The 22,244-nt window shown below is 51.9% G+C and overlaps 2 protein-coding genes across 2 annotated transcripts; both read right to left on the bottom strand.

The window, feature by feature from the left end:
• Positions 1 to 1,029: 1,029 nt before the first annotated feature.
• BLM (BLM RecQ like helicase) lies at positions 1,030 to 15,826 on the bottom strand (the record flags this gene model as incomplete). The annotated part of the gene is made up of 21 exons (XM_079541089.1): positions 1,030 to 1,189; positions 2,362 to 2,569; positions 3,695 to 3,817; positions 4,201 to 4,393; positions 5,485 to 5,684; positions 6,033 to 6,180; positions 6,305 to 6,495; positions 6,876 to 7,071; positions 7,530 to 7,690; positions 8,378 to 8,484; positions 9,222 to 9,370; positions 9,454 to 9,552; positions 10,277 to 10,390; positions 10,671 to 10,789; positions 10,944 to 11,120; positions 11,926 to 12,659; positions 13,081 to 13,213; positions 13,405 to 13,520; positions 13,913 to 14,102; positions 15,145 to 15,650; positions 15,729 to 15,826. 21 exons carry the CDS (start codon positions 15,824 to 15,826, stop codon positions 1,030 to 1,032), a joined length of 4,122 nt encoding a protein of 1,373 aa, XP_079397215.1.
• Positions 15,827 to 16,626: 800 nt separating this feature from the next.
• Positions 16,627 to 21,958, bottom strand: CTSH (cathepsin H; the record flags this gene model as incomplete). The annotated part of the gene is made up of 12 exons (XM_079540986.1): positions 16,627 to 16,702; positions 17,291 to 17,416; positions 18,777 to 18,883; positions 19,318 to 19,386; positions 19,470 to 19,551; positions 20,313 to 20,368; positions 20,950 to 21,036; positions 21,137 to 21,241; positions 21,351 to 21,421; positions 21,535 to 21,640; positions 21,732 to 21,763; positions 21,886 to 21,958. 12 exons carry the CDS (start codon positions 21,956 to 21,958, stop codon positions 16,627 to 16,629), a joined length of 990 nt encoding a protein of 329 aa, XP_079397112.1.
• Between the last annotated feature and the right edge of the window lie 286 nt (positions 21,959 to 22,244).

Here is a 22,244-nt window from a genome sequence, read left to right as displayed (position 1 = left end):
CGCAGCTGCGTCACGGGGCCGGGAAGGCTGGAAGGCCGCCGAGATCCCCGGCCCGCACCCACCCGCACCTCCCTGCCCCGCGTTCTGGCCCTCCCGGCACCACCCGAGGCTCCCATCTTGGCACCGGTGTGCGGAGGACAGGAAGAGGTGAAAACGTGCCTCGGGTTGTATAAAATCCATCGGAGCGCTTCCAGGCTCGTTGCTCAGCGTCAGCTGCTGGGACCGCCCGCTCCAACAAGCGGTGAGCAGAGCTGCCGTGCCTGCCGGCTCCTCCGGCGCAGCACCGCACGTGGAGAAAGCCGTGCCGTCCGGAAGGCCTGGAACGCCCCGGGGCTGCTGGTGCCGGCCCGAGGCCCGCAGCAAACCGGCGGCTAACTCAGAGCCTGAGAGGAGTGCGCTAACAGCGGCGTGGGGCGCACAGCAGCAGCTGTTCCAGCCCCAGCACTGGGGAGAAAAACTGAAGCTTAGAACTGCCAAGCCATGTTTTATACATCAGGTTAACAGCGCCAGAGGGCGGTGAGGCGCTGGAACAGGTTGCCCGAGGAGGCTGTGGATGCCCCAGCCCTGCAGGCATTCAAGGCCAGGCTGGATGTGGCTCTGGGCAGCCTGGGCTGGTGGCTGGCGACCTGCACACAGCAGGGGGTTGGAAGTGGATGAGCATTGAGCTCCTTTGCAACCCAGGCCATTCTGTGATTCTATGTAAATTCGCAGAGCCCCTCAGCTCTCCAGCTCTGAAGTTCTTACACCACCAGCAAGGCAGAAGAACGGAGCTGTTGGCATCCTTGGGGCTCACAGCTGCAGTAACTGCTGCTGATTGATCCCAGGCAGTGTTAGTGCAGGCTGCTGGGATGGGTCTGGCTGTACAGAACTTACAGTAGAAATAAAGCCTGAATAAATTCACGAGTTTTAAAAAAAAATATATTTATTTAACATGAACTTTTGGACTTGACAAATGTACAAATCTAAGAAGGTGCATCTGCCGAAATAAACACTGCTAACCTGGGACGACGTCACAGCGCTTTGCGTCCCTCACTGCAGCACGGCGTAGGAAGGCTGCAGGAAGTGCCTGCTGTTGGGTCTGGGCGGTGCCATGATGCCCAGCTGCGTCCTGGCCCCATGCCCTGCTGAGCTGTGCGCAGGAGCTGCGGCCCTCGAGCCGGGCGCCCTTCGTGTCCGCCTGCATTTGGCCCTGTGGTGGTTGGGGAGAAAGCGCAGCGTTACAGAGGAGCTCTGGGCCTCGTGGCCCCCAGCCCCACCGCAGCGTGTTTGTAAGCTGCACGCTAAATAAGTCTGTGGATGACTGTACTGCAATGCAAATGAAGTGGAGCTGCTGTGTGACATCTGCCCAGGGGCGAGCGGCAGCCTGAACCAGGGACACTGAGCAACCTGACTCCCATTAATCCAATTAGAGTATCAGCATGAAGTGACATTTCAGGGTCAACTGCGTGTAGCAGCTAACATTTTAGTAGATGGGAAGGTGGAGAGGGTGGGAATAAAGCCTGCTGAGTTGGAACTGGCTCTTTCCTACAAATAAACAGATGCACAAAAACCTGGACCCCCTCCAGAGGGGGTCAGCCAGCACAAAAGGAATCCCACAACAAGAGCAGCAGTGGCAGCAAGCGCCCAGTTCTAACAAGGTGCGCTGTGCCATCTCTGCCATGAGTGATTAAAACTTGGTAGTTAACAAAAGCCAGCGTGTTTCAGTCAGCTGTGACTGTCCAAGCAGGGCTCTCACAGCGTGTTTTGGAGAACACAGCAGTACAACTCAGTGCTGCCCTTGTCAGCTCCTCCACGCCATAAAATGAAGCAAGTGCAAAATCAAGCAGGTATTTTTCGTACATGCCTCTAAGTCACCAACTGCACTTCCTGCACGATCCCATACGCTCTGTGAGCAGCGTGAGTTTGCATAGATTTAAGAGCAATAACAGCAGCAGTGCTACAGTTATGCTTCACGAGCAGATCAGCAGGATAAAGAACAAAACATGCCTACAGAGAACATGGTCAAGCCAATTAAGAAAAAACAAAGCTGAAGTTTGATTACAGTGCAATCGCATAATCTAATTACAAGTGAAGAAGTGATCAGTACGAAAGCACTAAGAATGTACCTCTGATTTGCCCTGCACGTGGTGACTTCCAGCAGTGGGAAGGTGAATGGTGAAATCGTGGCTCACTTGCGGTGCTGCACTGCACTGAGAAGCCCAGAAATGACACCTGAGGAGCTTTAGAGCTCAGTGCTGGATGAACCAACCTGCAGTGAGCCCGTATGATTACTGACAAAACGTGCCATGCTAACAGTGCAGTTCTGGGATCATCACCACGTTATCCTAGACAAAAAGCTGCAGTGAGCACAGCCAGCATTACCCTCTGGAATAAAACTGCTGGCTGCCAGCGCCGCTCGTCTTTTTCCTCTTGGACTCTGCGAAGTTGGGCAGCCTTTTCCTCTTCCTCCTCTGGTTTGCATTGCCACCGAAATAGCTCGAGGTCACAATGTTGTCTTCTGCTTCCTCCTCACTCCCAGCTGTGCCGGCGCTCCCCGGAGCCACATCAGCACTCCCACAGGCAGCATCGTCTGCAGACAGTCAATGAATGGCAGATAATGAACGGCTGCTAATGAACGGCTGCCTGGGCAGCCAGGGCACCTGATCCTCCCCCTGCACTTCACACCTCCTCACGCCCTTCCTCCTGCTCAGCCCGAGGCATTTCTTGGGCTGGTGTAAAGCAAAGACAGCCAGAAGGCAGTTTGGGTTCAGCTCACCACCATCTACACACAAGAGATCAGCCCTGTTTTCACTCACTTGGCTGCTCGTCTCAACCATTAGCCCATGCTACCACTGGGCTTTCTGCCTTCGCACTGGAAAGCATTATGGAATACACCACAAATACTACAGTCAGATACAGCACTTGATTTTAAGAACAAGGCCAGGAGATGCAGACGGGCTCAGACAGCAGAAATCTCCTTCTCAGTCTGTCCTAAGAGGAAGAACGACTCTTCCCACAGGCAGCAGAATGCAGCACTTCAGTCAGGTTTGTCCGCACACATTTATCGACGGCCCCACTGTCAAATCTGACGGCTGCTACCCTCATTACAGCACAGGCTGCCTGCTGGGCTTGTGTGAAGTTGCCAGAGTTCAGTGGCTCAGTGCTGCCCTGAGCTGCTCGTTGTGTTTCAGGTGAAGAGCTGCACAACCTGATGGTAAAACACCACTTGTTTTTTTCCAACCTAGTTTTGAAGTTCTTCACATTTCAGTGAGAGCTCGTGAGTGCAGACCGGGATGTTGTGACCTTGGTTATTATGAGAAATAAAGGGCAGCAGTTACTGACAGCCTGCCAGGCTGCAGTGCTACCAAACACAGAAATACATGGAGGTGCAGGATCTTAACCTCAAGGTCCTGGGGTCTCAGTGTAACCAAGTACATTACACAGATCCCAGCAGCCGGCAGGAAAGGCGAGAGCCGTACGCTCACTCCTTGTTTTCCTTTGCCAGCCTTTCAGATCTGTGCTGAATTTAACTGGTGGAAAGACAGCAGAGATCTTTGTACGCTGTGAAAAGGTGCAATCGCCCCCTGCTGTAGTTACTGGACTCCGAGAAATAGCAAACTGAGTTTAAAACAAGGTAACTTCTGAGTGGAGCTTCCTACAGGTCAGGAAGGAAGAGAATCAAATAGGCAAATGCACACTGAGGCGCAGAGAATACCTGGCGTCGTCCATTCGGAGTACTTGTCCATCACCTTCATGATTTCTGCACCATATTTCTCCAGTTTATCTTCTGTGACACCATCGATCTGCAGCAAAACCTCCGCATCAGAAGACAAGGTTTCTGCAACAGAACAGGTTGTCAGGTCTGATCAGCACCTTCACGTGGTCACAGACACCGCAGCAGAACGTTCTGAAGGAAATTGGCTCTGTTTTTATTTAGGAAATAAGCCTTTTTTTTTTTTCCTGGTAGATTTTCAGTACAGAAACGTGCCCAAGAGCTTTCTCTGAAAACGTTTCAAAATCTGCAGCACAATCACCTGGATTCCAGGCTGTGACACTTGACCACAGCTGTGGGACCCTACGCTGCAGGTGCTGCCCAAGGACGCGCTCAGCTGCCAAGCCCTCTGTTTGACACAACCATGGGCGTGCTGGCAGCCAAGAGCACGGCCACACGTGCAGACTGCTGCCTGCAGGGGGTTCTGACCAGCCAGGAGCTGCCATTACCTGCTATTTTCTTTAGAGTGGAAGTACTGAAAATATTGAAGTAGTGGACATCAAAGATTTTGCCAAGAGTTTTGCAGGTGTCTGTAAGTTCCCCGAGGCATTTTTTGACCATCTCTTCCCGCTGTGACATTTTTGTCACAGAAGCCCTTTGCTTTCTAATGGCGCTGGCATTTTCCGTTTCATGAAATTCCACCTGTTAAAATGAAGCAGAAGTAAATTCCATCAGGCAGGGGCTACTGCAGAGCGCTCATCAGAACACAGATTAATGGCACAGAAGAACAGGAAGGAAACCAAAAGCATTTTCTGATGGACCAAAAGCTGTTTACCCGGTTTAAAACACTTTTTAAATGACGTTTTCTTTTTTACAGTCCAGGTGACAGGGCAGCCATTCTCAACCACTCAAACTTCTACAAAGGACGAATGCACAGCACAGGAAAAAGTCCTGCACTCCCAGCACACAGCGAGCTTTAAACAGGGGCACAAGGCCTGTTGCTGAGGGCTCTTCTCTTAGCCAGCACAGTGCTAGCAGGAGGTGCTGCCCCAGGCAGCCCTGGGACTGGTTCCATGACCTTCTTGAAAAAGCATTTGCTTTCCGAGAGCACCAGTGGCTGGAAAAAATAGAGCAGAAAATGCAGGAGGAAGCAACGCTGTTCCTTTCTCTCTCTCTCTCTTTTTCCCTTAGCTAGCCTTTTCTGTATTGATTGTAACCACAGACTCACAACTGGCTGAGGCTGGCAGGGACTTCTGGCCCGCCTGGCCCATGCTGCACTACAGAAGGGGCACCAAGAGCAGGGTGCTGAGGTGAACACTTGGACAGAGATGTCCAAAGAGGAGGCTGCAGCACCTCTGTGGGCAGCCTCTGCCAGTGCACGGCAAGGAAGCACTTCCCAAGGATCAGACAGAACCTCCTGTGTTCGTTTGTGCCACTGCCTCTTGTCCTGGCGCTGGGCACTGCTGAAAACAGCCCGACTCCGTCCTCCTTGCACCTCCCCTCAGGTATTTATGGACAGTGTGAGATCCACCCCCTGGCTGCCCCGGAATCAGGTGGAAGGAGGAAGAAAAGAAACATTTAATCCTCTCCAGTCCTCTCAAACTCATCTTCTGCCTCATGATGTTACTGTAAGAATCCTGTGATGACTGTTGGATTCTGTTCCCCACGTCTGCTGAAGCTCATACACCTTTGTTGGTACACAAACTATGTCAGGATGATCCCGGGGTACATGCTGCACAAAGCCTGTGCTCAACACAATATGTTCAAGAACAAGAGCTCTAATTCTCAAATACCTGCAGCAACCCGTTCAGCACCGCCTGCGCTTTTTCTCCTAGAACTACGTAGGCCACAGCTTGGTCATTAGCAGTGATGTACAGGTCTTCATCCAGGATCTTGTCCAAGACCAGCTTCCTGAACAGCCTTTCAACGTTGTGCCGTGAGTAGGCAGCGCCCTTCCCAAATATTCCAGACTGGATCTTGGCGCTCTTTGCTCCTGCACAACAGCAGTCACAGGGTTGGCCAGCGAGCAGAATGCCTGCACACACGTTACAAACACACAGAAGACTCCCCAAGGCTTCCCCACAGTCTGCCTGCACAGCGTGCAAGGACCAGAAAGTCCAAGCACCTGCAGTAGGTTAACGTCATCACTGCAGCAACCTGCAACAGATTAAAGCTCTCATCTCATTTATTTCCGTCCCCTGACCACATAGCTGGCAGGGAAGAATAATTTTGCCACGTATATCTTGTCTTCAACTGCTGCTGGTATTACAAAGACCTAATGACACTTAGGATTTCTGCACCAAGTCTATTCTGGGGTTGTTCCTGGAAAAACAGTACTTACCCAAGAAAATGTCTACCATCATATTCAACGTGTATCTCCCAGAGCCTGTATTTCTATTCCCATTTATTCCTCCCATTTGTCCACAGTGTTGCTGTACAAATCTTATGATGCTTTTCACTTCATCTGTTACATTTCTTGATTTGTAGTCCTGGTAAAAGAGATTTGATTAGGAAACGACCTGACGTGGCTCAGGCCAACGCAAGCTGTTACTGCCAGCCTTGTTTGCCACGTTTGAGCTTTTACCAGTGCAACACTTAGAACTGTGATTTTACCTTCTTTCTACTGCAGTTATCACAAATAACTTCTGGGTGATCTTTGCAGAAGTTAGGATTAAAGTCAGTCTCCCCAAAGTAGGCCAGAAGCTGAATTCTGCGGCAGTCGACGACGTTCTCGCAGTAGTGCACCATGCTGTACAGGTTGTTGAAGTGGGTCTGCCTCGTCTGACTGTTCCCATCCTTCTCCACTGAAATGAAATCAGTCCAGTTCTATTTGTTTTATCTACACCTCTTTTCGTACGTTATCAGATGAAATATTATATTCTTTCTTGCTTAAAAAAGACCAGGTAGTTTAGTACAGATTTTACCTCCCCCAGCTTAAAGACCAAAAATGAGAAAAATCAGTAACAACAAACATGGAAAGGTGGACACGTATAAAGAAAAATGGTTCTGACTGAAAAGAACAAGTGACAAAAAACTTCCACGACAGAAAGCTGTGCAGGTAAACAGTGACACGAAGACACAGCTCTGCCTTCTTTACACACTGCATGTGGCACTTCCAAGAGAGGAAACAGCTCAGCCTGAGACAGAAACCACTCCACTTAGGTTACAAACAGAAGTTCCTTACTCAGAATGAGCCTCCTGAGCCTGGTGACATCGCTGTAGCTGTAGAAGAGCAGGCAGTGGGACATCTCACCATCCCGCCCAGCCCTGCCCGACTCCTGATAGTAGCCTTCTATAGATTTTGGAAGGGAAGCATGGATGACGTAGCGGACGTCAGGTTTATCTATTCCCATCCCAAAGGCAATGGTTGCACATATAACCTACAGAGGAAATAACACAGTTATTCAGCTGAGAGAAGCATTCATGCTGCACTCCAAAGAGACGTGTTATCAGGCTCATGAAACCACGCAGAACGCCAACCGGAATCCTGGCAAATGGGAGAAAATAGCACAGGTCTCTTCTTTCAGGAGACAGAAGGAAAGCTGCAGATTGCAGAGTCTCAAAATGCAATTCAGCAAGCTTGAGCTGCTCGCACAGCCTCACACGGCTCAGCTCCTTCCTCCCAGAGCACCTTGGTGCAGAGCTGCAGCCTTCGTCTGTCATGAAAATGAGAAGGCTGACGTTTGGCAGGTCTGTTCTGACCTGGCACAGCCTCTGACTGACTTGCCAACACCGTTGCACAGCTCTCTTTTCTCTTACTAGGCCAAAAGCGATAAAAATGCTCCAAATTCCACTCAGCTTTTTTTTTTTTCCTCCTCCCCAGTTGCAGTTCTGTTACCTGGCATCCTTCTTGATTAACCCACTTCTTCTGCACAAGATCTCTGTTGGAGTCGGTGAGGCCAGCATGATAGGCAAGTGCAGCAAGGCCTTCCTTCTGCAGCATGGCTGCTGTTGTGTCACATTCGTGACGGGAGAGGCAATAAATTATCCCAGAGTCATCTGTGAACATAAAGAAGTGCTTGAATAAAGCAAGTGAGAGAGAATAAAGCTGTAACAGTCTTACCTGCCAGGCCAATACTGCATCACACTTACCAACCCTTCCCTACATGTGCAGCTACTTAATAAAGAAAAGTAATTTCATTACTATCTGATGGCTTTGTTAGTTTCTCCTCATCCGATTCCTGGCTTACAGGGACATATGTGCACATGCCCATGGAATCAGGAAAGCAATTCTTGCTCAGTACTGTGCAATCTTCAGATATAAAATACACTATTAAGAAAGGATGCAGATGTAGAGCTAGTCAGTAACACACCAGGCTGCATCAAGTGCCAGCAGCAGGAGATGCAGGGCTCCAAAAAAGAGCCCAGGGAGAGAAGACTCACCGATGGCAGAATTAAGGGGAGCCACAGATAAGCCAACAAACAGAATGAAACAATTAAAACTGCATAGATATTGGATGACACAGAGCTCTTCCATAATTTCCTTTTTCATTTTCACTGGAACTCCTAACTGCAAATCTCGTCCACAGTACCAACAATACGGTTCTGTCTCCTATTTGTTCTTCCTATGGAGGTGTAAATAGCTCGAAAAAGGCAAGCATTGTCTTCCTAGCATCCCAAAGGCTCCTCCTGCCTTACAGTTAGCTGCTGAAAAGGCATTCGCATGCTGTACTGCTCAGTACTCACGTGGATGGTATTTTTTGATCCACTCCAAGCAATCCATTGCCACCTTCTTTGGCTTCTTGGGCAGTACATCATATTTCAGGTTATGCCTGTTGAAGCTCATTGTAAACCTAAAACAAAACATGTTATCAGTGCTCACCAGTTTTATGGGTGCAGGACTCTTTTCAACAAGCCAATAATTGACTGCAATGTCCCACATGAAAGCAGCTGCCACACAAATTCTGTGTCATCTGCATAGGAATGATTGCTCCATATGCTCACTGAGGTTCAGGTCACCCGCACTTTGGGTCTAAAATTTCTGATTGTGGAAGTCTGCATCAAAGAAACCCCTCTAAATCTAACCAGTAATTTGCAGGGCCTTCATTTTCCTTCTAGACACTCGGATCCTTGTCTGACCAATCAGGATTGCAAAGCAGATTTCTAAGATCAACACAACAGTCACTGATACAATGCTTAATTCTTCCATCACGTACAACAAAAGGCTGCCATGTGGCCCAGACCCAAGGGCTCCTCGTTACCTATCTCAGTGCCAGCTTTAACTACAAAGCACTTCCAGCTCTTGGAATTTTCCAGCATTCTCACAAAAAGCACTCAGAAACATCACCTGCATATTGAGTCAGTGATGTTTTTTCCTTTTAAAGTTTCCTTAATCCAGCGGGTTTGGGAAGTTTCCTATTGGTGATATTTTGTACATAAGGTGCCTTAAATTCCACGCACACTTTGTCATTTAAGCAGATACAGCCACTAAGTGTCCTGGATGGGCCTCCAACGCTCTCTGTGCTTTCCCAGTCTTCCACTCAGACGCCCTGCAGCTCAGACTGTCCCAGGAAACAGCTGCACAACTTACACTTGTGGCTTTAGCATCTGAAGCTGATTCTGAATATCCTTCTGCACCCTTGGGTTAGCAGTGGCAGTGAGAGCCATCATAGGGACGGCGCGGAACTTCTTGCGGAGCATGTTCAGCCGCTTGTAGTCTTTGCGGAAATCATGGCCCCACTAGTTAAAAAACAAGAGTTAAACAGATCTCAGCTGGTCCCACTCGGCTCTTTGCCGTTCTGAAAACCAAAGCCAAGCTCTACCTGGCTGACACAGTGAGCCTCGTCGATGACAAAACGCGCCAGGAGCTTCCGGTCGTAGAGGTTTTCCAGGGCTGACAGCAGTCGGTTGCTCGCACAGACCTGTGAGCAGCCAGCAGGGGCATCAGAAGGACAAGAAACAGCAAAGCGTCGCCCACCAAAGGCTGCGGAAACCACGGCTCTGCAGCAGAGCCCACCTGTGGCACAGGCAAAGCCTGAGGGCTGGCAGCCACCTCTGTGCCAGCTGGCAGCGCGGGGCTGATGCAGCACTGCCACCAGGCTCTAGGAGCAGCTGCACTGTTACGACCCCACCAAGTTTAAAATGGCTTCTGTCATAAAAGGCAAGGAAGGAAAAGCGGAAGGAAAAAGAAACCAACATCCAGCACACTAACTGCCCCCTCTTACAATGCTCTCTGGCCCAACCTCACTTCTAAAGGCAAGACAAATGAACCACAAGGTGGCCTTCTTCTATTACCTTGGCAGTTCCATGCTACTACCCCGCAGTACTCAGGATTCTAGTAGCTGTCTGACAGCAATCAGCCACTAACTGGTGGCCTCACACACTGAAGATGCACAGGGTGTTTTTCCTTCAAGAATTTTCATTCTGCAGATATTACCCTCGGATTGCATTCTTGGTTAATTACTTCACAACATCAGTTGTACCCGCACAAAATCCCATCAAATGACCTAATTTGTTTCACCCTCGTGTTTGTTTTGTTTGTTTGTTGCTAGAAGTCTCCTCTAAGTTCAGAGTTTCCCCTTTAACTCTTCATAGCAAATCCCCTCTTATTGCCTCCACGACTTTACAGTTCAACCAAGTACAAACCTTCTCAGGGGTAACATACAGAAGCTTTATTACAGGATCTTTTTTGGACAGCTGCATGTATATTTTTGAAGCATCAGCATCTGTAATATCACCAGTCAGGTACGTTGCAGCAATCTGTAAAAAATAATTCTGAATATTCAGTTCATGAATATGCAGACATGGAAGCAAATATCTCCAGGTGTCAGCCCTGCACTTTTTACCTGCTTTACCATCAGATGCATCTATTCACTACCCTTGGCAAACACCGCACAAGAAAGCACTGACAATGTCATCACAGAAAGCATTTGGATCCTCGCTGTGCTTTAACACACCTCCAACCACAAACACCTGAGCACCAGCAGACCAAGCACAGCCTCAGCACTGTGACGAAGGAAATAAAGCTGTCTGAACTTACATCTAAAGTTTTCAGCTTCTGAACTTGGTCTATTATCAGCGACCTCAGGGGAGAGATGACAACAGTGACCCCGGCAGAGACACACGCTGGTAACTGGTAGCACAAACTTTTACCACCGCCTGTAAGAGTGCAACGAATGCAACAAGTTCCAGATAAGGGGAAGAAAGGGGGGCAGGGCAGAGAAGGAGCAGGAGCAGGGAGTTCTTATTCTCAGAAAGAAACTCGGCACCAGACTGCTGAAGTCCGAGCTGCACGGCGTTTGTAGATACACACCAGTGGGCATTAAGATGAAACAATCCTCTCCCAGCAGAGCAGCATTGATGGCCTCCAGCTGATTTGTCCGGAAAGAGTGCAAACCAAACTTCCTGTGAAATATTTTCAACGTTTCTTCAGAATGGGAAAATTTCATCCCCCTGAAACGTTCGTGTGCGGGGTTGTGAACCAGTGGCTCTAGCAGACAAAGAAAACACAGTGAAGTTACAATTCCAAGTTGCACTACATCCCTTAGAACATAAAACACATTGCTTAGCTACTGCTTCGACTCCTTAAACCTCTACGACTCACACCATGAGTTGCTGTACACAAATAAATACATGAAAATGCAAGTGACCAGAATTTAAAACCACCACCAGAATGGAAACTGTTTTACACAGCCAAACTACATCTCTGCCACAGAAAACCTGCGTGTGTTCTCCCTGTCTGTGTTACAAGCAGGAAGGTGTCTGCCCAGCCAGGGAGGCTGCAGCCAGAGCACCTTTCACTGTGGTTGTATCTTCAAAAACATGCCGCAGAGCAAAAACCTGCATCACTTAAAACTTCTCTCCTTTCACCACTCCGTTCTTGCAAGAATCAGTAATATTGACCTACATCTGAGCACCTGAGGGGTTTTGCTTCAACAAGTGACCAAATTTGAATATTGTGTATAAGCAGCTTAAACTATTGCATGGCAATACTGCAGAGTCATCATTTAATTAGAACACAGAAGCACTCCAGTTTCCAATTTTAGCTGCTCCATCTCCCCAGCAGCCTGCAACCCGCATGGCAAATGAGTATTCAAGTCTGCCACCACCCCAAGGAGGGGGAAAACAGAAAGAAGATTCCACAATGATGTCTTTGCAAAGAGAGACCAAAAGAAATCTCCATGTAGGCAACAGGCATCGCTGTCATCTGCAGGTCAGTTACCTGAGCTTAGACTTAAAAGGAAATGCAAAAGAACATGAAGAGGAAGGCAAGAATCTGAATCAGTACAACTCACCTGAGCCGCTCTTTGCTGCGACCCCACATCCTGACGTGGGAGCAGTGGGCCGTGGGCCCGGAGCAGAGCCAGCGGCCGCAGTGAGCAGCCTGCAGCTCAGAGGGGCAGAGCCCTCCTTCAGCGGCTGCCAGCGGGCCGCAGGCGGCGCTTCGGGTGCCACAGCATCGTCCCAGCCCTCATCAAAGGCATCGATATCAAAGTGGTCGAGATCGAGGTCTGCATCGTTGGCACCCGAGCAGCCGGACGCAGGAGCGCCAGCAGGGGCTGCGTGCTGGGCTTTCAGAGCAGGGCTTGCAGGGGGCCTCGCAGGCACACACCAGTTCCCACTGCCTCTCCCTGCGGGTTTCTCACACCAGCTGCCATTGAATGACGCCTCCGAGGGACGGCTGAGAGAGGCGCTGCCTTTGCCGTTCACCTCGGGGGAAGGAAGTGCTGCATCTTCTAGGCAGATGACATCCTGATCGGTTTCCTTCAAAGCATGAGAAGTATCCGAGTTATCAAGCATTTGGTTCCTTACTGCAGAAAAACTGCTTGAGTTAACAGTCCTGGAGAGCACAGAAGGCAGGTGCGTGGATCTCGGTGTGCTGCCAACAGAACCCACAGCCCGAGCAGGGCCGGCACACGGCGGCGTACCAGGACGGGAGGAAGGGTCTTGCTGCACACACGCCTTCCAACTTGCAGGACCATTCATGCTACTTGTATTCAAAGCAACAGAATCAGCTAACAATTTTCTCCTGGAAGAGGCAGCACGGGAAGAAAGAAGGAAAACAAATGGTTAAGTGACAAGTAATGAGTTACCACCTTCCACAGTGTACAGGAATTGCTGTCACCTCTCTGTTCCTGTCCAAAGTACTAACAGGTGGGTTGCACTGTATTTTGCATCCAATTTGGACATTCTATGATACTATCTTTGAAAACATTTCAAACCAATTTAGGGAAAAGAGACTAACATCAGAACTCAATTGAAGACAATAATTACAAAATCACTGCCCCTTCAGCACAGATATTAAAACAAAGGGATCCTTAGCAGTGCAGAACTGATCCACACGTCGCTCCACATCATCTGACAGTGTAACAGAGACACCTGCAGGCCTGATGCTGCTTCATGCAGAACGTGCAATAGGAAAACAAGGAATAATACTAATTAACACGTACCGGAGCTCTCTCTGCTGAAGCAGTTCTTTTGCACATGAGACAGACGTGAGCTCATGAAGTGGGATGGCATCCACCAGCTTACAGATATCTTCCATGACGCTGTAGAGTCGCTGTTTCAAATGCAAGCCTCCATCTGGCAGATGGAGCACATTTCAGCATAGAGTAACGTTAATTCTTATTGGAATATGGTGACAAAATGATCTCAGTTTCTCAACAGACAGAACACGTCGCAATACAGAAGTCCCGAGCCGTGCAAAACACTGAGGAAGAAGCTGCAAGCCATCCCCACAACCTAATGCATAACATTTAAATCATTTCAGGTACCTGCAAGCTCTGCACTCGAGCCCTCCTCAGCAGCAGGCTGCTTTGGTGCCATCAGCTCAGGCTCCGTGCCGTTAACTGCTGATCTTCCTCCAGTAGGAGATTCTTTGAAAATATTACTAATAATAAAATAAAAGCAATTCAAATGCAGAAATGCACCGGATCAACAGACACCCTTAAGCAAAAATATCTTCAGGCACGAGAGCATCGAAGATGCACACGAAAGATAAGCTTCTCAAAACCTACCCAGCATCTAAGTGGCCAAACAATTTGTTCCCACTCTGTGCACCAATTCCTCCAAAGAAAAAGCCCCGTTTCTTATGGCCGACGTTTGAGGCGTTTCACAAGACTCCAGAAGCAGCTGTTGGCTGCTACCTGGTCAGGCCACAAGCTGCCAAAGCCAGCTCTAATAGCAACTAGTTAACAAGCAACATGCTCACATCCTTGCTGGCAGTTTTTAAACCACCTTTCTCGGCCATCCCTTCAGAGTTCTACCAAGTGGCTCTTTTACCTCACGCTTCTTACAGACGGGGAGAAGGAAGGCGGCTCTTCCTCTGGAGAGGGTGGAACTACATCCAGATAATCATCCTCCTCCAGCTCCGTGTCTGCCAGCAGCTCATTGCCAACATCACCCCGTTCCAGCCGGCCGCTCTGCTCACCATTACTGGGCTTCTGGCTTTCGCCACTTCCATCATTTGTAGCTGAAAGAGAAGTGCATTAATATTGCTGAGTAACACTCAAAACTCTTTCTGGTATCAACAAAAACACAACTGAATAGAGGAAAAAACTACTTCTCAGATTTCAAAACAATAGCTTAATGCAGTTGGTGATTTTTGACAAACAAATACTTTCTGTTCCTCTTTTCTTCCCCATTAAAAACAAACAAAAAACCCACAAACCCTTCCCGATGCAAAACTGTTGCAGTTTCCCCATCAGAAGAGAAAGAAAAAGCTTCTTCAAATGTAGGAGGTGTATTTCCCTTAAAAAGAAACTATAGAAAATTGTGGTTACGTTGTACACTGGATAAAAAGAGCACAGTTACAAAAGTAAAGACTCCTCACTGCCCCTACACCACAACCAGAAGGTAAACTGTGGTGCCTTGTGAGGTGAACCCTTTAAGTGAGGCCACTCAACTATAACACTTCATTTCACACCCAGAGGGCAAAAGGAAACAAGGCAGTCTTGGAAAACACAGTCCAGTATTCCTTTCCCCATTCGGTGTGATGAGTGACAGCATTATTCAGCTGCACAAATACATTGGTTTCACAAATAAAGATCAAAAACTTTGAAACATAACAAGTAGGACGCTTAAAACAGAGAAGTCAAGTGGAACACAGAACGGCCAAGAACACACACTGATCAACAGCCACAAACTTCATGGTCTGAACTGAGGTTTGGCTGTGGTTTATTTCTGTTTGCTTTGAAAGAATTGATGTGGATCTCTTGTTCTGGTTTAATATTTCTCAATATTACCTTCAGGTGTAAGTTGATTTTATATCTCTTTTGTATCAATAACAGAACTGTTTGGCTGTGGGTTTCTGCTTTTTTTCCCCTGTAACGACCCTGCACTCAGATCTGGTGAGGATGAGCCTTGAGAGCTGCATGCAGGTTGGGTAACCGCATGGTTAGCAGGCACGAGCTGGGCTGGACTTGGTGATGAGAAGTCTTTTCCAAATTCAACCATTGCGTGAGCCCAGGATTGCCCAAAAAGCAAGTATTCCAGTAGTCCTGCACAAACCTCACCTGCACGAGCCTCCTCCACCCCACTGCTCGAAAGCACAGCAGCAGCTCCAGCATCGCCCAGAGAGATGACAGAGCCCCGTGAGGAGCCCTGCGAGCAGCGCACCTCGGCCCCGTGCTCCTGGGGCCCCGCATCACCCCGCGCCTTACTGACACACACAGCGGGCCCCTGAGGAATCCTTGGGCCCTTCGGGGTCGGCACGGCCGGCCTGGAGAACTTCTTCTCGAAGCCCGACAGGTCGAAGTCGTCCATGTCGTCCCACTCATCGCCCGTGGAGGCAGCGGGGCCCGACGAGGACGAGGACAGGGACAGGGAGCCGGGCGGGGCCCCGGGGGCGGGCACGGAGCTCCCCGCGGGTCCCGGCGGCGCCAGGCGGGCACCGGGCGGCCCCGCACGGAGATCCTTGAGCCTGGCGACGCCCCCGGGACGCAGCGAGGTGTTCACGTCCTTGTCGCGCAGCGCCGCAGGCCCGGCGGCCGGGCTGTGCGTCCTGCGGAAGGTGAAGGCCCTGCAAGAGAAGGAGCCGAGTGTCGGCTCGGCGGAGCTCGGCGGGCTGCGCTCCCGCCCCCGTCCCGGCGGTACTCACGTGGGCCGGCTGCGCGCAGGCGGCACTTTGCTGAGGGCGCCGCGGGCCGAGTGCAGCCGCAGCTGCTCCCGCAGGTTGTTCTGCGGTACCGCCGCCATGGCGGCCGGGCCGCACCGGACCCTCCGCGTTCACCGGCTCCACTCGCCGCTTCCCCCGCGCCCGCTTCGCATTGGGCGCCAAAACGCCGCCCGCGCCGCCATTGGGAGGAAGAGCTGGGGCGGAAGTGACGACACGACGTTTCCGCTTCCGCGTAGAGAGCGCCCCCCTGCGAGCGGGGCCGAGCCGCCGCAAGATGGCGCCTCCCGTAGCTCCGCTCGGCCTCGCGTTAGGCCGACGCACGGGCGGTCGGGGAACGGGGCTGGGGCGCCGGTGCGCAGCGAATTAACGCATTAACCGGGAGAACGTGACAAGGCGGCTTTATTCTGCTCTGTGAGACCGCGGGAGGCGGCGCAGCGCCGGGCCCCGGCACAGCAGTGGGCCGGCTATCCCTGAAATGCCCCCCTTTGTTCTTGTTTTTTTTACTAAAATGCTACAAACGTGAAATGAAAACGCGTAGAAGTCACACATCGCCACACTTATCTTTCTCCAGAGAAACGAAAAACTGCATTAAAAGAAAATAAAAGGGCCCAGAGATGCCTCTGGTTGGAAACAGTCTCCTTCCTGTCTGCTAGTGGGGGGCAGGCCTGTCAGGGGAGCACGGCAGTCGGTAGCAGGTAGAGCAGCAGGCACAGCGCTTCCCGTCCCAAGGCGCTCTCTGCAAGCTAAGGAATCTTCCTGCAGCTCAGGAATATCAGCCCTTATTTCTTCTTCCCACTTTCTTGATTTCAGCATTTAGAATTTCACGCAGCATCGATCGTTCTCTCTTCTCTGCCTGCTTTCCCCAGCCCGCGCTCTCCTTTCACACCAGAGGCACTGGGTAAGATGCACAGGCAGCGAGACCACACATATTCTTGCCCCGTTCAATGAGGAAGTACCTAAAAAGAGAAATGAGAGGTATGAGCGAGCTTTTCTTGCTCCTCCTGCAGCAGGCTGCGTGCCTGACGCCAATGCTTGTGATTGCTGTCCTGTGAGCTCCTTTCCCACGCCACTGCAAGGAGCAAATACATGTCACTCCGCTGTTATCTTCAGCAGGCCACCAGAAAGTGCTGCTCTCCGCCTTCCAAGGCAGAAGCTTATGATAAAGTTTCCTCGCAGCTGGAAATGCGTAAGATAGAGCAGAGCTGAGTGCAGTGCAAGCAGTTCTCTGGCTGTGCACCAACTGTAGGAGCACCACACTGCTGTGCGGCTCCCACTGCAGCTGGGTGCAGCAGCAGCTCTGCATATCCCTGGGGCCATCCTGGAAGCTGATCTGAGGGTCTGGCCCAAGCAGCGTTTCCAGCATGGCTTTTAGTACCAGGTCTCCTTCATAGCCAAGGCTTGGGTGCTTTACCTGCCCCTTCACCAACTATGAAACAGCTGTGACATTTCAGCTCCAGGGAGACCTGGAGGCTGATGGGAGCCCATGTTCACAGTGTTCTTTTACCAGATACTGGGAAGGGTCCAGCAGAATGGGAATTTCTTACCCATCCATGCCCCACAGAGAGCCCCAAGAGTTCTTAACAATCCAGTACGGGAGCCCATCTTCTTCTCCATAGCCAACAGCCAGGACAGCGTGGTTCACTTTGTCAGGAGTGTGCTCACATCGCGGGCTGCAAAAGAAAAACTATGCAGATTTTTTCCAAGAAAAACTAGCCTATAATTCAGCATGGAGTAGCCAGCCATTGTGACTGCACTCCAACTGCAAGAAGAACCAATGGATACTTTGAACTCCCAGTTATAGAGGGTAGGCAGGAATGGCAAGAAAAGGAGATGCAGTCTGCTTTCTCACTCAGAAGCCCAGGAGTTAGCTATGTGGGCTGAGCACCCGGTCTGGCCTTTTGTTCTGAGCTAACATCAACATTGCCACGCAAGATCAAGCGGCAGTAAAAAAGATGAACAAAGTAATTTTTCCAATGAAAAACAGTTTCTGTTGCACTGAGTAATGGTTTCTTCTGCCCCGGAGTTTGGGGGCACTCTTTCACATGTTACACAAGCAGTAGGGACTTCCACAATCTAACTTCAATTTCCGTTAATTTTCAGCTTAAACGTTGCACTAGGATGAAAACTGCAGCCTTGTATCAAGTACAACAACAGAAAATACAAGCTCCCATCTCCAAAAATTCACACATTTTCAAATTGCAGACCAACCACCACCACTAAAGCTTTACTTTTCTGTAATCTGTTGACAGCTGGTCTGTGGAACAGGGGCTGAAACAGCTGGCTCACCAATTACTGGTGATTGGACTGTCTCCCTGCTGCCATACTCTCCACCTGCCTGCTGCCAGCAGATAACATTGAGATCGCTGTGTTTATTGCAGCAGCAAAGCCTCTTGAATTCTCAGTGCTGCCTGCTCTTCCCCTAGCAGCTCCCTGGGACAGATCACTCATGCGTAGGCTCTCAGTTTAATTTTCCTGCAGTTCTACATAACTGAGCATTCATTACTCTGAAGTATTTTTCTAGTTCCCTGCAAACGTGCATTTCTTACTGCTTGATAGAAATCTCTTCTGTCTCCATTAGCTTCCATAATCTTTCTGAAGTATGCTAAACTGCTTTTAAGCAGCATTTTGCCTTCACTACAGACTTCACACGATGCTCGAGCTGTGCTCCTACCAGGCCACCTCATCTCTAACTGTTCTTCCATCTCTGCTGCAACTCTGGGACAGGTCCCCCTGCCCAGCTGCATCGCGCTCTGTTACTGGCTGAGCTCAGTTCCACATGCAGCCTGGTCCTGAGCTGGGCTGGCTCCAAGCAGTACATGGGCTGCAAGCACATTTTTTCTTCTTCCCTGTGCCGCTCTCTCATCCCTCTGCTAAGTCAGTATTTCTAAGATCAATGTACTTATATTTTCTATGTAAAAGGAAATGCAAGAACACAGTCTGGTTCTCATGTCCAACGGGAGAGAAGGAGAAATGAAGACATGACTGCGGCCCTATGCTGTCCCCTCATGTCCCCAGCTCTGGAATACTCACTTGGAATAGACTCCTTTCCTGTAGTGCATGAAGTCACTCGTCACCTCAAACGCAAAGCTCACTGGGTTGTGCTTCCCCACAGCTTCTACCATACCGGCCTCATCATACTGCAAGGAGAGCAACCCAGGGTCACCGATCCCCACTGCGCCCAGAGCAGTGGTGATGCTCCAGAGCAGCAGTCACAGCACAGCGGGATGGCGAATCCTGCTTGCAGAGCAGGACATGTGGGCATTGAAATACAAGAACCAGGAATTTCTGATGGTCTGGAGGCACACCTTCTGTGAAAGCAAAGGCCCTAACGCCTGTGCTTTCGCTCCAGCACTCTGTGGTCACAGCACTCCGCCTTCAGAGGGGAGCAGCAGGACAGAACCGATCCCAGGGCACCCAGAGCCGCCCACGTGCTCTGCAGGGGCTGAAGCTCTGTGCAGTCCCGCTGCAGGAAGGTGCTCACAGGCACCCCTGAGCCAGGGGCACGCTCAGCTGGAGCCTCCCACTAAGCAGGCAGAGCACAGGAGAGGGGCACAGCACGGCAGAGACCCACCTGCGTGATGTTGATGACGTCCTTGACGAACGCAACAGCCTTATCTGGCTGGAACTTGCAGGTGCCGTTCTGTGCAGACAGAGAGGGAGCGGTGTCAGAGCCCATTCCACGCCAGCCCTGCCGCTGGCAGCACACCGCACTGCCTGGGGTACCTGTGCCCGGTACGGGTACGCGTCCTCGCCCATCAACCCCTTGTTGTACAGGATGTACTCGAAGGCCTGGCTCGGCAGCCCCCTGCAAACAAGACAGCTGGAATGCAGGCCGATGGGCACAGCCATGCTGCAGCTTCTGCAGCGCCAACCCGCAGAGCTCCGTGCAGCAGGAGCGCGGGGCTGGCAGCGCGCACCCTGGCCCCCCAGCACAAACTTTGCTCCCTGTCTGGAGTTCCTGGCGAGGTCCCGCCACGCTCCAGCAGGAGCAGAGCAAAACTTGGTGATCTTAGAGGGCTTTTCCAACCGTAACAATTCTGTGATTCAAGAGCGGCTTTGCTCAGCTCTCTGAGCGCTCCTCGAGGACCGCTTGTCTCACAGCAATTGCACAATGCTCTGATTGCACAATGCTTCTGTTTCTTTTAGCCACACCAGCAGGAATTACCGAAGGGGAAGCAGGTTTCTGTGGGTGACTTAAGGGACCCTGAGACACGTGTGACCCACGAGCAGCACATTGCGCAGAACTCCCCCTGCTCTCCCCGAGTGTCTGAGCCTGGCTAAACAACTGTGGTACCAGAAGATACTGCTAAAAAAGGTGAGTATCAAAGAACAGAAAATCATAAGAAAGAGGAACAGAAGTTAGAGACTGAGACATTCTAACCTTCAGAGAGAGCAAAGTTAAAATAACGAACAAAACCAAAGCCCAAAGTTATTTCCCCTAAAGATCTCAGCCTAGCAGAGACAAAACACATTCCAAGGGCTGGGAGCACCTCAGACCCAAGGGAGGCAGCCCAGCACGCAGCACAGGACGCTCGCTGCTGCTCTCTGCTGCTTCACCTCACTTACCCACTGCAGCCGTGGTTGTTGAATGCCTGCGCACAGTCCACCAGTTGCTGCTCCGCCTGCGGACGAGGTTTGGAGTCAGCACGCATCTCAGCAGCGGCGTCCAAAACGAGGGATGCAGAACACAGCATACAGAGCCCGAGCTGCTCCCACCCTGCAGTAACCCGGGGTCTGCCCCTGGAGGGAGCCCGCCTGCTCCCGGCAGCACAAGGAGCTCCCCAGGCTGGGGCTGTCCCTCCGCACCCGCTCAGCCGTTTCCGTGCCCGCAGGAGTTCTTCCAAAGGTCAAGCTTGTTTGCAGCGCTCCCACCCAGCCCTCAGACATCCCGATAAGCCCCACAGGCGGGCGCCGCCTTTCTGGTTCTTCCAGAAGCACAAACCCCCCCGGGGGTTTAACACTAATCACGAGGTGCTGCTTTTGGGAAACTATTTGGCTACAGAGGACCTTCAGCCCCCACCCTCGGCCCTGTCCTGCCCAAAGATGACAGCGTCCAGCCCTGGGTGCAGTGGGGCACTCGGACTGCAAGTGGAGACAGCGACGGGCACATCCAGGCGGTGGCGATGGGAAAATCCCGGGGACAGAGCGCTCACGGCCCCGCAGCCCCACCGCTGGTGCCCAGGGAAGGGCCGTTGTCTCCTACCAGAGAGAGCAGCTTGCCGGTGGCGATGGCGATGGCCGACTCCAGGCACCCCGTGGTGGAGAAGGTCCAGCAGCTCCCGCAGGGGCCCTGCGTTAGGAACCGGACAGGAGTCGCCCCGCAGCGCACAGCCCCGCACAGCCCCGCCCCCGGGTCGCCCCGCAGCGCCCGCCCGGTCCCCATCGCTCACCTGGTTCTTCACCGGCGTCACGAAATTCCCCTTTTTCCTCCAGTCCACAGCCCCGGGGCACGGCCCATCGCTTCGCAGGAAGTTCCCTTTGGTGGCCGAGCAGTTCTGTGAACGAGCGGGGGGCTGCGGCTCTGCAGCACGGATGGGGGCAGCGGCACCCGAAGCCCCCTGCGGCACCCGGCTCACAGACGGACCCCCGCCCCCCGAGACCCACCTGGGGCTCGCTCCACAAGTACAGCTTCTTGAACTCGGCGAAAGTCATATCAGAAAACTGGTTCAGAGCCACTAAAAAGCCCCCAGAAAAGAGCAAAAGAAGATGCTTTATTCACTGGAGGCCGAATGCAAAACGAAAGCAGAAGGAAGTGGGGGGTGGCGAGGGGGAGAACCGCCGTTCGCACTCTGGAAGGAGCTGTTCCCGGCGTTGTGCCTCTCGATGTGCCGTTTGTTGCCCACGAAGACCCGCAGCCGCCGCTCGTATTCGCCCGCCCCGTAGCGCCGCCCGTGCTGCGGGAAGGGGGGACGGGAGGCTCAGCCCGAGCTCGGCTCTGCCCGCACACCCGGCCCCGCAGCCCCCCCAGGGATCCCGGGGCGTCACCTGCAGCATCCAGGCCTTGAAGAACTGCTCCTCTGCGGGGACAGCGCGCAGCGTCAGCGGATCTCCCGGCTCCGCACGGCTCGGAGCGGCGCGGCCGGAGCTCGGGCAGAGCCGCGGTGCGCACAGCCGAGCCGAGCCCCGCGGAGCCACTTACCTTCAGCGGTCACCTCCGAGGCGGCGGCGGGCGCCAGGAGCGCGGCCCCGGCCAGCAGCAGAAGCCAGGCCATGCCGAGCCGTGCCGCTCCGAGCCGAGCTGCTGCGGGGCGGGGCGGGGCGACTCCTCCCCGGGGCGGGCGGACGCGCAGCTCGGCGAGCACCGCCTGCAGCCGGGATACGGGATACTGGAACCCCGAGGGCTGCCGCCCCTCTCGCCCTCCCGCCCCACCCCGCCCTCTGGGCCGCTGTTCGCCCTCGGCTCCGGCTGATAAAAACATCCCCAGGCCTCGTTCACCCTGAGATAGAATAGATTTATTAGCAAGAGGTAATCAGGAAACATATATTTTTACAAAAAAA

The sequence above is a fragment of the Tetrao urogallus genome (genome assembly GCF_951394365.1).
Source record: "Tetrao urogallus genome assembly, chromosome: 11".
In the NCBI taxonomy this organism is placed as follows: domain Eukaryota; kingdom Metazoa; phylum Chordata; class Aves; order Galliformes; family Phasianidae; genus Tetrao; species Tetrao urogallus.
Note: the sequence above shows the minus strand (reverse complement) of the source record. Positions and strands in the feature narration are given on the sequence as shown.